This window comes from Scomber japonicus, chromosome 15 (genome assembly GCF_027409825.1).
Source record: "Scomber japonicus isolate fScoJap1 chromosome 15, fScoJap1.pri, whole genome shotgun sequence".
Lineage (NCBI taxonomy): Eukaryota > Metazoa > Chordata > Actinopteri > Scombriformes > Scombridae > Scomber > Scomber japonicus.
Window position 1 is genome coordinate 24,985,541 of NC_070592.1, and position 14,848 is coordinate 25,000,388.

The 14,848-nt window shown below is 38.3% G+C and overlaps 1 protein-coding gene across 1 annotated transcript in view; it reads right to left on the bottom strand.

Moving 5' to 3' along the window:
- col22a1 (collagen, type XXII, alpha 1) overlaps positions 1–14,848 on the bottom strand; it is a 52,147-nt gene that overhangs the window by 10,865 nt on the left and 26,434 nt on the right. Inside the window, exons 21-53 of the mRNA XM_053334536.1 lie at positions 14,628–14,681; positions 14,391–14,444; positions 11,851–11,904; positions 11,100–11,153; positions 10,902–10,955; positions 10,727–10,780; positions 9,788–9,841; positions 9,620–9,664; positions 9,469–9,531; positions 8,964–9,017; positions 8,701–8,742; positions 8,496–8,528; positions 8,253–8,306; positions 7,629–7,682; positions 7,472–7,525; positions 7,317–7,370; positions 7,148–7,201; positions 6,530–6,634; positions 5,025–5,069; positions 4,403–4,480; positions 4,275–4,310; positions 4,138–4,191; positions 3,936–3,980; positions 2,315–2,350; positions 2,113–2,226; positions 1,748–1,801; positions 1,444–1,497; positions 1,252–1,305; positions 1,033–1,086; positions 800–853; positions 655–708; positions 473–526; positions 338–382 (exon numbers count right to left, since the gene is read on the bottom strand). Coding sequence (XP_053190511.1) covers positions 338–382; positions 473–526; positions 655–708; positions 800–853; positions 1,033–1,086; positions 1,252–1,305; positions 1,444–1,497; positions 1,748–1,801; positions 2,113–2,226; positions 2,315–2,350; positions 3,936–3,980; positions 4,138–4,191; positions 4,275–4,310; positions 4,403–4,480; positions 5,025–5,069; positions 6,530–6,634; positions 7,148–7,201; positions 7,317–7,370; positions 7,472–7,525; positions 7,629–7,682; positions 8,253–8,306; positions 8,496–8,528; positions 8,701–8,742; positions 8,964–9,017; positions 9,469–9,531; positions 9,620–9,664; positions 9,788–9,841; positions 10,727–10,780; positions 10,902–10,955; positions 11,100–11,153; positions 11,851–11,904; positions 14,391–14,444; positions 14,628–14,681 — 1,821 coding nt within the window. The remainder of the gene's footprint in view (positions 1–337; positions 383–472; positions 527–654; positions 709–799; positions 854–1,032; positions 1,087–1,251; positions 1,306–1,443; positions 1,498–1,747; positions 1,802–2,112; positions 2,227–2,314; positions 2,351–3,935; positions 3,981–4,137; positions 4,192–4,274; positions 4,311–4,402; positions 4,481–5,024; positions 5,070–6,529; positions 6,635–7,147; positions 7,202–7,316; positions 7,371–7,471; positions 7,526–7,628; positions 7,683–8,252; positions 8,307–8,495; positions 8,529–8,700; positions 8,743–8,963; positions 9,018–9,468; positions 9,532–9,619; positions 9,665–9,787; positions 9,842–10,726; positions 10,781–10,901; positions 10,956–11,099; positions 11,154–11,850; positions 11,905–14,390; positions 14,445–14,627; positions 14,682–14,848) is intronic.

Here is a 14,848-nt window from a genome sequence, read left to right on the forward strand (position 1 = left end):
AGAAATTGGTGAAGTTCTATTTCATTCAATGGCATTGCATTTACTTTGAAGTGAACTAAATTGCAAGCAAAAATTGCTATGTGAGTCCAACAAAGAGGAATAACTACTTTAGTACCATTTCATATAAATTAGGTCAACAATGATAAGTCCCTTTTCCCCCCATTTTCATCATAGGAACAGGTGAGCAGTTTGACAAAAAGTCAATGTGGCTCCCTGTATGCAGTAGCTCATTAGGCAGACAAATGACACTAATTAATACATAATGGCATTGTTTGGCTTTCAGAAAAACACACCTGTTCAAATATGAATAATGAAAAATAAAAAGTTCCACACTTACCTTAGGTCCAGGAGCACCAGGTTCTCCTCTGTGGCCCTTAAAGCCCTGTACAGGAAGAGAGACAACAGTCAGTCAGCCACAGTCATTTGCTTTGCCAGCATCTTGCATTCGATATGTTTACTGGTGGTTACTCACTGGGAGTCCCCTGAGCCCAGGATTTCCTTGTGGTCCAGGTTCACCTTGCTTGCCCTGAAATGAAAACAAAAATAGTTACAGCATTATGTCTGGCCACATTATACTATCACCTAAAAACGAACGATGCCTTGTTGTCAATGTATAAATTTGATATGCTCTTTGGATCATCTCCATCTACTTACAGGTTCTCCTGTTTCACCTGGTCTGCCATCTTTTCCCATTTTTCCCATCTGACCCTGCGGATCAGTGGAAATGAATGTTTAGCTGCAGATATAAAAAAAAACTGTATGTATATTCATAAAGATGTACATTAAATCATTGTCTTACTATCAAGCCAGGAAGACCTGGTGGTCCCTGGATTCCTTTGAGACCTTCTTTGCCCTAGTGAAAACAAACAAACAAACAAACAGGTCACTGTCACCAAAGAAAAAGAAATGATTAATGACCACTATTACCACACAGGCTAGCTGACCTACATGCTAGAGGGAGGAGGTGTGTACAATAATGACACATGGGTAATACGTTTTTCTAAGGGGAAAGTACATGGGGAGCAGGCTGACCTTTTCTCCAGGGGATCCTGGGGGACCGATGGGGCCAGGCTGTCCATCGTTACCCTGAAGGTAAAAGAGACAGTGTCAGTGGAGGTCAACAGAAATAGAATGCCTGACTGGGAGACAAAACTCAAACAGATGACTCTTGTTAACAAAAAATGGTATTTAGACCAATTAAAGTGCAAATACTACAAAAACTGAGAAAATGAGACCAAATTAGCAGCTTACAGGTGTGCCCATTATTCCAGCAGGACCTGGATGGCCGGGGGGTCCTGGGTGACCCTGTTAACACAATATAAATAGTGATTAAAATATAATTAGGTGATTCATATCAGACAATCCTGTAATGGATGTTTATTTAAACACAGAGAAAAGCCACAGTACAGTGTGAGATTAATTAGACATAAACAACAAATATACCTTTTCTCCTTTGTCTCCAGGGGCTCCAGCAGGTCCTCGATCACCTTTTATTCCCTGTAGTGAAAAATAAAGAATAATAAAATGAAATGTCCACCTGAAAAACAATTTTCTCAAAAGATAATTAAAACCCAAAATGTCCAAGATAAATAGGGAAGAAATTGTAGTTATGCCATACCCTTTTATGAACAATATTTTGAAATGAAAGTTTTCAGCCTATTACCTGAACTTTGGAAAATTGTTGACAGCAACTAATCAGCATTTAGCCATGGGAAAGATAAGGGTTGCAGTTAGTGTGCAAACTTGCCTTTCCTCCGTCGGATCCGGGGGGCCCTTGAGGTCCGGCTGGTCCCGACGGGCCCTGTAATGACACAGCAGACCATCAGTCTCTGTCCTGGCAGACAGTGTGCAGCACCGTCACCAGGTCCTAATCGTTCACTGCTGCCCCCAGAGGAGGCCGAGCTAATGATGCAGACAGAGCCTCTCCATCCGTCACACCAACTGTGATTGATGATAACTAATGTGTAGCTACCACCTCATACCTCACTTAGGGCTAATATAGTGGAGACACACACTTTATAGATGAGAAGAGGAGTTATTATAATAGACTTTACATTAGAGGACCAGTGATATATGAACAATAAGGATTGAATATTAATGACTTTGTCCTACTTGGTAGCCGTCTTGACCATTTTTCCCTGGAGGTCCTTGGTGTCCTTTGTCTCCTGGGATTCCTGGAAGACCGGGTTGTCCGGGTGGACCTGCAGGGCAGTCTGAGCACACATCCTAGAAGATGGCAGAGATTTGTGATATAGTGATCGGACTCAAAATCCAAGACTGTTCCTCACTGAACAAGAATGGAAATGATGCTTACTTTGAGATTCAGGTCAGACAGGTCTGCTGGCTTCCCCTGAGAGACAATGAATAAAAGAAGGAATTAATGAATAAATACATGTTGGGGGTTTCTGTTTGGAAGGTCCGGCCAGTATAACTTTCAATCCATCAAAATAAAAAAAAAAACACCGCTATCTTACCTTCATCAGGGAAGTGTCTAAGGCAGGCTTAATTTCCCTTGTATACATTTAATTGCTTCATAGTGTGGTCAACAAATGACTTTTAATACCACATAGCCCCGATGTGAACACCACAGAGGTGTTGGATGGGGTTGAGGTAAGGCCTCATTAATTTCATACACAATTTCTTTCTCAGACCTGACTTTGTACATGGGGCGTCACCATGGTTGGTCAGAAAAGGGACTTACCCAAACTGTTGCCACAAAATTGGAAGCACATTATAGTCTAAAATATCATTGCATGATGTGCTTAAGATTTCCTTTCAACTGAATGGAGCTACCCCAAACTATAAAAAAGTAGATCAAAAGCCTATGTCCACATAGCGTAATCTCTGTTGTATTTAATCAGGCAAAACAAATAAGAACAATTTCTTATGAAAATGAAGCCATGATGAGAAAAAAATGCCCTGTGACTGGTAATAAAAACAAGAATATGGTTAACAAAAATATGAATAGTTAATAAAGTAAACCAATCATAAGCTGGACAGACACATACAAAGATCAACACCATATGAATATGAATAACTAAACAATTCGTGTTTTCAAATGTGTTTCATAGGATCCTTGGATTTAGTGCATTCACTAAATGACTTGCTCTGTATTCACAATGTTATAGTGCAGACTCATGTTAGACAATTTAAGTCACACTTTTCGCCACTTGGGGGCAGAACTCACACACACATTTCATTTATTATGGATGCTAGCAAACTGTTACCTGTTTTACACATCCAGCAGACAGAGAAACATTAGTATTCCTTGAGACTCTCTTTTCCAGCTCTGAATCTTTATTTTTGGACTCCACTAGAGTAGCTTTGCATGACTCACAGTTGATAAAATTCTATATTTATCTAATACTGGCTCTTTATTCAGTCTCTCAGTTCAGCCTCTGTCTCTAACAGGCAGTCTTAGCTCCTGTCTCTTTAAGGCCCCGCTCCTGATGAGCGCACTCTGTTCTGATTGGCCAGCTTTCAGGAAGCCTGTTGAGGGGCGGCGGTATCAGAGTCATGTTAAGTTACTGCTGATGCAAATATAACATTTTCTGCTCCATGACCTAAAATTAACAGCTTTTAATGACTGAATAACAGAGGACTTTTATTGTGAAGAATTTACAGGAAGTAAAGCATGTTCCTTACTGAATTAGCTTTGTTGACGGTGCTATGAAAAACATTACTCCCTTTTAAAATATTGGTTAGTGCAGTTTTAAATTCAGTAATATGCCCAGGAAGTTATTTTTTTGCTGTTGGAAAAAGTTTAAGTTTTATGGTAGATATTAAGGCTCCCTTTATATGCCCCCTTAAATTCAGTGGACATAATATAGCTGAGAGAACATCCAGAGAGGAAAAAGAACACTTCATATATTACATGTCAGTGCATATTACAACACTGACAGTACTGGTTGTTCTATACCTATTTCTGTACTTACAGGTTCTCCTGGTGATCCCTTCTCTCCTGGCCTTCCAGGTAGACCCTGCATTTGGAAGAAAGGCGAGGAATTACATTTTCTATCAATTGTAAATAAACTGTAAATTAGCTACTACTGTAAACGACAACTGCTAGCTACTGAAGTATCATCCAAATTGGGGATAAAAGAGAAATGCATGTATTTATTTATTTTTTTGTCTTACATTATGTCCTGCTGGGCCCTGAGGACCAGCAACTCCTGGTGGACCCCTCAAACCCTGAAAGCCAGATAAACAGATATTAAGAAAACACATTTGTTAGCCATAAATATATTCATTATTAATCTTTAGAAAATATTTACCGCTGGTCCAGGTTCCCCATTATTTCCTGGAGATCCCTGTAAGAGACAAATATCGTAAATTTAGAAATATGTCATTGAATACACTGAAGGAAAATAATCTAAAGTGAAATTGACTCTGATGCTCATACTGGTAGTCCCATTTTGCCTTCTCCAGCAGGACCCCTGTCTCCTGGCAACCCTGGTTCTCCTCGTGACCCTGGTTGGCCCTGGGAGAGGAAAACAAAGTTTACTTCACCACCTTGCTCCTTATATAATGTCAGTCCAGCCATATTGTTTGGCTAAGAGTCTCAACTGGCACAGAAAGTGTAACATTCAGTGATGGCTGCTGATCCCAGAAGTACCACTATGTTTTTAATCTTTGATGAAAAAAAAACAATCTGCAGATGACATTTTGGTACTCAGAAGTGAAAACATATCAGTGATGAGGGTGAGCGATTTGACACCATAAATCAGGAAACCCCCACCCCCACCCCCCTCCCCGTGCAGCCTCTCCTGTTCTGTGCCCTCGACATCAAGCTCTTCACAGGAAAGAGCCGGTCATTATCAGAGCAACAGTCACAGTGCAGTGGACATAGAAATTGCTTTTTCTGCTTTCAACAAAAATGAATTGTTTTTCTCATCCATACCAGGAAAAAAAAAGTTTTTCACATCAACAAAGGAGCACCTGTGCATGATAAAAAAAACCCACCTGAGGCAACCTTCAAAGCTCAAACACACACACACATACACACAAGTTTTAAATTATATTACCTTCTGCCCTGGGGGTCCTTGAATTCCCTGTGGTCCTGGCTCCCCCTGTAATATCACAAATGACATGAATTAAACTGCTTGGTATACAAACTTTGGAATTAGGCCTCTTTAGACTAAATCATTTAGAGGTGAAAGTGTGTTTCAGTTTCTATTCTTCATGCACATAATTGCAGCAAGGCCTCGGGGCCGCACCTGGCAGCTGTAAAAAAACAGAACTGCTGTGAGCCAAATCTGTTGTGCTCCTGTGTTGCTTTAATGTGATATGTCTTAACAATGTTTTTCCTGTTTGTTCGTGCCCCGTCAGCAGGTCAGCCACATGTCTGAGGTGAAAAATGATGAAGGAACATGTTGAGCTGCAGTGTAAAATGTGCCTACTCAGGCTCGTTTTTCCTCCCATACAGACAGTCATATTATGTTGTGGTGTGGTGTGTGTATATTACAGGCGAGTAAATGAAACAGAACACATGTGGAGTACATGAGACTGTGAAGGAGGTTTACATTTCTGTTAAGAATAGCTGAATGTGAATTTATGAACACACATTTCTATCATTAAAATGTTGCTTTTCATTACTTATAATTATACCAAGCACAACTTGTTACCTCTTACAGACTCATAAAGGTTTTAGAAGGACTAAAATCATTTCCTCATTGGACTATACTACTATATATGTAAGTCCAGTGAGAAACTGGAGTACAGTGGCTACCTTCTACAGCATATATTATGCAATTATGAAACCGTGTTGCTGTATATGTGGAAATAATAATAATCATTATAAAATCAACCAGCTTTTTCCTATTTCATATTCTTCTAACCTTATTGCTGTAAAAACCCAATGTGTAGAAAAGTAGTGAGGTGGTGACTTCACTGGCACAAACTGGACCATAAAGCCAAAAGGATTATACACTAAATATAAATATTCATGTTTTGTATGTTATATGACCAATTTTTTTAAATTGTCCATAAAGTTGTGGGTTATTTGTAACTATGATTGAAAAAAAAACTATGAATACATTTTTATTCCAGTGACTGAGCAGTAGATAGAAAACAAGGTTAATTACAATCAATCCTTGATATCGACAAAATCAGATACATTTTCAACAAATCATTCATTTCTTATATGGAACAATGAATGTAACAAAATTATCTGAGCTCAAAGGACCACTTGTTAGATTTTAAAGCTTTCAACCAAGGCCATGAAATGTAGTTAAAAGTTAAATGTTAGTAAATTGACCTTTAAATTTAGATTTGTTGCATATTTACTTTGTGTTGTTTTCTTTTTAACACCTTTTGCCATGTAATTTAGTTTATAGGAGCTTAATTAAAAGCTTATTTTATTCCATTTTATCATCTTTTTAATTAGAAAAAGTTGCTTCACAATTATTTCAGAACATTAAAAAATTACCCTATCTAACTAAACATACGGCTAATTATTATTCTGTGAATGCGTAATATAAATAAGAGCAGAGCTGAACAAACAGATTGACAGGAAATATGTTTGACTTACATTTTGCCCGTCTTTCCCCTTCCCTGTTGGTCCAGGGGGTCCAATCAAACCAGGCTCTCCGGGTGATCCTGCGGGTCCTGCTTGCCCTGGTTTACCTGGTTCACCCTAAAATAAATGTTACAATCAAGTATGAAGATAACACCAGATACACCAGCAGATGCATGAAACTCTGTTAATATAAAGTATGAATACTACTTTTCATTGCATATTGAATTCTACGTTTACTAAGAATTTCTTGTAAATCCTAGAGGTGTGGAGGTGCCTTTGGATAACTCCAACTCATGTCCTGTATAGTGATAAATTGTCATCCTAACTTAGACAAGTGGATTGTGATGACATTGGAGAGTGCAAGCAACATACATGATTTTGTGAATCATACATTTAAAAAAAAGTCATTGCAGTAACTTGTAGAAACAACAAAGAGAATGGAATGCTGCAGGATTGAAATGTATTCAAAGACTTCTCTACAAAAACAATAATTGGGGGACGTACAAGGTCACTCTTTCTTCTCTGCAGTTTTATTTTCACCCTGCATTCCCAGAATCATTCTGAACATAGTCTGAATACTTTCAAACACACATCCAACCAAATATATCCATGGCTTTACAGGTGACTGACCTTGTCTCCTCTCTGTCCAGCTGGACCGGGAGGCCCAATGATTCCTGGAATGCCCTACAAGACAGAACAAAACTGATTGATTACCAGTGGCATCAAAGCTGATACTGTACTAACATCATGCTTATTTAGTTTTATAAATGGCAAGTAGATGTCAATGACTTGCACCTACCACATTCCCTGGTAATCCACGAGAACCTGGAGGACCAGCTAAACCAGGTGGGCCCTGGGAAAAACACATCAACCATTACAGTTGGCATATAGCAGTACATCTTGCATCCTGCTTGGTGTACAAAGGTGTGTCAGATTAAATTTTAAAACACTCACAGGATCTCCAACACGTCCTGTCTCTCCTTTAACTCCAGTGTCACCTTTAGGACCCTGGAAGAAAAATGAGAAATCATTCTGTTTATAATGACCTGAAGCTAAACTTGGTACAGTTCCAAAGGTTTCCTCGAAGATAAAAGGATCACTAGAGTCTTACGGGTAGTCCAGGTTGTCCCTTAAAGCCTTGTTCACCAGGTAATCCTCTTGAGCCCTTCAAAGAGGACACATGAATAAACACGTTAGTTTTAATAGTGTAGATCTATATGCAAATAAGCCTCTTTTTACATATTCTTGGCAAAATATTATGTCACATTTTTTCATAAAACTAATGTAAGCATCCAGAAGACAAAGATATTGGGGGTTGCAGATAATAACAATATCCATGCACAAAGAATCAATATAATGTGTACGTGTATGTGTGTGTGTGTGCATGTGTTAAGACAGCAGATATTTAATTGTACAGAAAGAGGTTTTCCTACCTCATTCTAAATGTGCAAATATAATTGCCTTTTATTCTGGCCCAGATAATGTAGAGTACATCATGAAAGTAAAGTGGATAGAGAATCAGGCCAGAGTATTACTCTCTAGTGCAGTTCAATTTTCTCGGCCAATTAAAGTATGTCCCCTGAGCTCTCACATTGGAGATATTTTCCATCACTATTTCCATATTGAATCTCTACTGACATCTAGTGGATTTCTCTGTGTATTGATAAATGTAGTTTGGTTATATATAGAGGAAGAAGGGAAAATAGCAACATTAAAATGGGGAGTAAAATCTCACCGCTTCTCCTGGTTTTCCTTGGTCCCCCTTCTCACCCTTTTCTCCAGGTTTTCCCTAGAATTAAGAATAAATAACGCAATTATAAGCTTGAACAAAACAGAAGAACAAATCGTAAGAACTCTTTACAAATCCAGTACAGGATAAATACCATATACCTAACATTATATTTACATTTTAAGTACCAGCTTCATACTAAAAAACAATCTTAGTATTTTTATAATAGAGTTTGGTCTGTTTACTCACAGGTTCACCAGGCTCAGGAATGACATTTGCCACCTGTAAGGAAAAAAACAGCCAAGTAGACCATTTCTATCACATCTCCATAAATGCTGAGTCAAACAGTATCACTGTTCTCTATGCCATCCATCGTGGTTATGTCATATACTGCAGGGCAATCGATGTACAGTATGTTACCATGCACATTACACACAAGAGAAACTTTACTTACATTTCCTGGAACACCGGGCGGTCCCATGGCTCCTATTTCACCCTGAGGCAATAGACAATATGTTCACATTGTCTGCATACTAATTACCTTATTACAGCTAATACTGCGGGGTGATCATTTACAGAGACCATGGAGGACGGCTCTCTAACTACTGTAACACGGTAGGATACACAATGAGAAATCAGCCTGCATATGCTTTGCAATTAATTTCAACAAATAAAGATTTCAAACATTATAAAAGCAGCCTCTAATTTATATTTTACCTTATCGCCTTTGTCACCCTTTGGCCCAATTGGTCCACCTTGTCCACTCTCTCCCTGTGAAAGAACAGGCCAAGTCAAACATATTTTCAAAATCAAACATATTTTCACAGACCACAGACGGTATTTGCACATTAGCAGAGGCAAAGAAGGAACTTTTTTAATTGGAAGAACATTCCTCCAAGAGCAGCGACTGTCAAAGTGGCATTTGAGGACAGCCAGCAGCCCTTGAGAGGGTCCCGGCGGTATACCCAGCCAAATTAGGAACAGTTAATTTTAATGGCGTTTATCTGACCAAAAATCATTTCTATTACATAACATGTAAGAGCGACCTTTAGCTGATGTCTCCCTGTGCACCGTTGTAGACTTTAAACAAGTCAAAACTACATGTACATTTCATCATCTTTATAAATTAAGGGTTTTTTCAGAGTCATGGACTCATTGAAATAAAAATCCTAGTGTCACCAGTTGTAATAAAATGGTTGGCCAATCATAAAGTCACACATACAGAAACTCCTCTGTCTCCTCTTGCTCCATCAGCTCCTGGTTGTCCAGGTGAACCAGCTTCTCCCTATAGAAAAAAACATGCAAATGACAAAATGTAATATATGTTTCATTATCTTAACAAACTAAAGAAAAGTCAAAAGTAGTGGACCTACTCTCTCCCCTGGAGGTCCTCTTGGTCCAGGAGGCCCATCATCACCCTGGAGAGAAGAACACATAGCCGTTAAAATATCAGATTTGCATATGGAAAATATACACACTATCTCATGAAGTGCGCACGTCTTCAGTAGTGTCCAGTTTCGGAGTAGATTAAGTCACAGTACCTTAGGCCCGGATTTGCCAGGAAAACCATCTGTTCCACGCTCTCCCCTGGGCCCCTTCAGGGACACAAGATTTCATTTTAGATGTCATACTTTCTTGTGTTTACCAGACAAATTTGCCGGGTACTCCTGCCAACAATGAACCAAATCATTATATTTCAACTCTTACAATTTAAATGAACTTTAATAAGTGTTAGTTCTGCTCGGGGACCAAAAGTTACACAGCAAGCAAAGATTATTGCTTATACTGGTAACTGTTTAGACTGATAATCAGACATCATAGTCAAACACTTGATTCATATATCAGTTGCCAAACAAATTAGAGACAGTACCTAAAAGATCTGGGAAAAGGCTAGTTGGTGTTTCCCAGTAAAATATTCTTATCTTAACACATTTTATTTCTTTGGCATATACTACATTATGTACAATCTGACATTTTTCTAGATAAAGCAAAAGTTTTCCATTCTTGCTAGCCTATGACTTGTAGATTCATAGCGGCAGACATTGCAGTGGTCACATCCTTCTTTTGGCCATTTCGAGGAAGCTGAACACTTGTTATTAGAGTTGTTAGACCTACCATGTTAACAAACAGTTGCCTGGTGCTGGGCAGGTAGGACAGGTAATACAGTGGGTTTATCAGCCCTTTTCCTGAACAACAACTGTTTGCTGCAGCCAGAAGCAAGGTCAATGAGATTGGTGAGATTAAACTACAGCTGTAATTTTGTCATAACAATGAGCTGAAAAATATTAAAATACTCTGTGGACCTGAGGGGACCAGCAGAATCAGGTGGCAACTGTAGGTTAATCATTACAAGCAAAACCTTTCACCTTTATACATTTTTCATTTAAAGAAAACCTGTTTGTGCAGCTTTGAAGTGCTTCCTTAAAAGATAAACAGTCACTGCAAGCATTACTGTTTAAAAAAAAAAAGGTCATACTGACCATAGCACCGTCATTCCCAGGAAGACCGTCCAGACCATCTTTACCAGGAAGACCCTTTGAAGATCAGTGAAATTTAGTGATATAAACAGTGACATGACAAAACAAAGTTTGAACACCTATGAGTACAAATTTAATCTAGAACATGTTTTTATTTGAGGATAAAACAGAAACTCACAGGTTTTCCAGGCTCTCCGGGTTTGCCCGAGAATCCAATTTCACCAGGTAGACCCTTCATAATGTAAGATGAAGTGTGTTTTTAACATACTTAACATTCAGTAATAGACAGTTTGTTGCTGCCATACTGTACAGCAGAAAGTAAACACATTTGTTAGGAATAATTGTTGTGTCTTGATTTCTCTTTGCAGTCTCTTACAGGTGGTCCAGTGTGTCCTTGGTTTCCTGGTGACCCAGGTGGACCCTGAGGTCCCTGCAAAATAAAAAATAAAAATAATCATAAAAAAGTGAAAATTTGTATCACTTGATCATAATCTCATACATGCAGCAAATAAACACACTGTACTGCCTCTCTGTGTTTCCCTCTTTTTATACTTTTACATATCAGTATTTTTATTTATAAATGTGGCTGTATTTACATATAATAGAAAGACTTTGCCAATAAATATGTTATAAATATGTTATTTCCAAAAATGTTCCTAACAAATATTCAGATTTTCCCACACTTCCATTAGATTGAGTAAACATCAGTGTCAGTACAAGCAGATAACCACTAGATGGGGCTATTATGACAGTGTTTACAGCTCACTCAACCTTGGACACCACTTGAAAACAGGTGTATTTCTATTTTGCTCCAGGGAGCAATTTAGAAAATTAACTGGCATAACCTGTTGGTTTTAATCTAGCCAGTTTATTTGCCCTCTATTAAAACAAACAGTGAAGACACCTTTGAGAGAGCAGTAATATTATACTATGTGGGTCAAATTAAATATTGAGCAGCCTACACAATTAAAACACTAATGAATTCTCTTCACTTATCCTTGAGAGGTCATTGAGGTACTCTGACATGAGCTGTACATAAACTAAAGGTCTTTTCCAACAAGTGAGTGACTTGTATAATGAATGTTTGTGCTCATGGTTGCATGCTATGAAATTGAAATTGTCCTTACAGGAGGTCCAGGTAGTCCATCCACTCCAGGCAAGCCGCTTTCACCTTTCTTTCCCTGAAAGACAGCAGTTAATTAAATTAAATTTTAATTATTAAACATTTAATGAATACAGCAAGGCCAGCCACTTAGGCCATAGAAACCATTAACGACTCTCAGGTCATCCTCCCTATTGGATCTATTAGGAATTTGGGTTTTTTAGAAACCTTAGTGGGGTTAACTTTGTACAGATAAAAACTTAGACATTTTTAAACTGATTCCAGTATTTTCAGAGTATTATTTCACAGGGATTTACTGTAGCATTTCTTCACCAGAACTGGCAGCATGGAGAGTATTAACCTTAAGTCTGGTAAATTAAATAGTCAAACTTAATTTACATAAATTTACTTAGTAAGTTTGGTGGAAAGAACTATGTAATCTGATACAAATGATGAAATAGAGGCAAATTCTAAGTTAAATTGTATTATTGTGCAGCTCTGTCCTACAATGGCAAACAATGTAGCTACAATTATATACTTTGTTTTAACATTTTAAACCATAAAAAATGCCTTTACTGTACATTCATTTCATTTCTTCAAAAATGTTTGTGTTGGCCAGCACTGCACACTCACACAGGAAGAGAAACTTTAAACTAGCTGGTGAGATAAAAACAACTAGCATTAGCTAACCTTTAAGCTAAGACTGAATTTACACGATATCTACAGATTCTCCTCAGCTGTTATCTGTAACTAAAAAATAAAGATAAAATAAAAAACATTTTGGAGAACCAACCTCTTAGTAATTTAGCCAGTCACTTAATAAATGAGGCAGCAGCTAAATCCATTTCCAATTCATAAAGGAGAAAAAGAAAAAACTAGAAAAATCTCTGGCTATAGCTAATGTATATCATTCATTTGGTTTGGTTAAGCAAAAAAAACAAAAACACACATTTAAAAAGTAAAATAACTCATGAGATAAGCCTACATTTAATCCCTCAAGCCAAGATAAAGTTGTTGTTTGTTTGTTTGTATTTTTTAAACTGGTTAAAATGGCAACAAAGCTAAAAGTTGGGTTGAGTCTCTAAACAGCGGGCCACAACCCTGGCTATTTCAATTTATCCACTTATTTTTCTTCATACAGTCTGTTGATGCTATCTTATGCGGCCCTTTAAGACTGTCCACATTCAGGCTTAGGCTGCCCTCGGCTGTCCTATCAGAATAAAGGTGAATAGACAGGCCTCAGCAGTGGTGACACAGGCGACTGATGAGAGCTTTTGCTGCTCTGGAGGTGAGAGCAGCTCAATCTATAGCAACTCAACCATTCAGCCAACTCTATCAGTTCTGGCAGAAGTGGAGACCACCCATTATCACCCCCCCCCCCAACCCCCCCCCCTCCACACACACACACACACACACACACACACACACACACACACACACACACACACACACAAGCACACACACACTCTCCCTGTGCATCCTCAGCTGAGTTATAACAACCCTGGACCACGGAAATAGGTCAAGCTCTTCTCTATTTGCCTGTTTTTTGTAGCATTTACTTGAGAAGCATCTCATGGGGCTGCAAAATGCTTTAGCGGGACCTCCAGCCATAGAAAATAAAAGTAAAGCTACACAGAGGGTGATTTTCTACATATTATGGAATCTCAACACAATATAATCGCTTTTATTCATGTTGATAAACTCCCACGATCTCAGGGAAACTTGTCTAGCTGAGTACAAAGTTCATTCTGCTGGTTGAAAGTCTTCCATTCATGGCCAGAGGAGGCTTGGCTTGGCTCTGCTGTCTAACTGAGTTGATTCCAACATATTGCTGATGAAAAGTTAATTGCTCCCAGTAGAGAAGGGGCTAAAGAGGAGGTCACAGTCTTTGCTAATGTTTTGAAAGAACAAATTATGGAGAACTACTGTGTCTGATTTAATTACAGACTGCTGTGTGATGGGGCCAGTGTGGAGAGAGACGGAAAGAAAAAGATATGATAGACAAGGGACAGCTTGTCTAGAGGCACTTTGCTTTCTACTAGCAGTGATAACACAAAGCTCTGATTAACATGAAAAGTAAATATTTGTTTTCTTCATTCTAAATAATCCCATTGGAATATGATACACATAGCCATGAGGTTACAGCATACATTTCCAATTAGTGACTGAATAATGAGAGTTTTTGTTCTACAAGAGCATCTCTAGAGGCAACATTATCTAATTTTAGTCCAAATTCACCAGCGAGAGATAAGAAAACACTGCTTTTTGTTTGCTTGTTTTCCAGTCTATATAGTCAGACTAAGCAGTATAGAAAAGAAGAATTCCCAACACTCCATGCATGAACATATTTCTCATTATCCCAACAGGATTATCTTGTGCAAAGAAAATACTTGGTGTATCATTTCTCCTTATTTTGACATAAGAGTTGATTTTTTTTATGATTACAGAAACTTGAAGGTTTTTGAGTCTCCTTTAAATAATCAGTATTTAAAGGAGGCTCAAAAATGAAAAGAAATGTTGGGAGGCAATCTTCAGACAGTTTTTCTATCAAACTGGGATTCTTACCCTCTGGCCAAACTCTCCAGGCTCACCAGGTAAACCTTGAAGACCAGGAGGACCCTTTGGGAGTAAAATGTGAACAGTCAGCTACAGTTCATACAGCACACCTGGCGTCTTCATGAACAACTCTGCAATACATGCATCTGAACAGGTGGCTTTTTCACAATAATAAACTTTTCCAGAAGCTAAGATAACAGGAAAGAAGAAATATGAAGGAAGGAAGTAATAAATCATGATCCTTACAGCAGGCCCTGGGGGGCCATCAGCCCCTGGAGGCCCAGCAGGTCCAGGTTCTCCCTGAAAGAGGTCAAATACATTACATTAGAGCAGTATACATAAAATTCAATTACTACAGTGCTTGATATGACTGTGATCATATAAACTTTATTAGTTATGTGACAAATTCACTTCCCTTTAAATTCATAACAGTTGCCAATTACCCTGCCATGCTAGATAGACAAAGT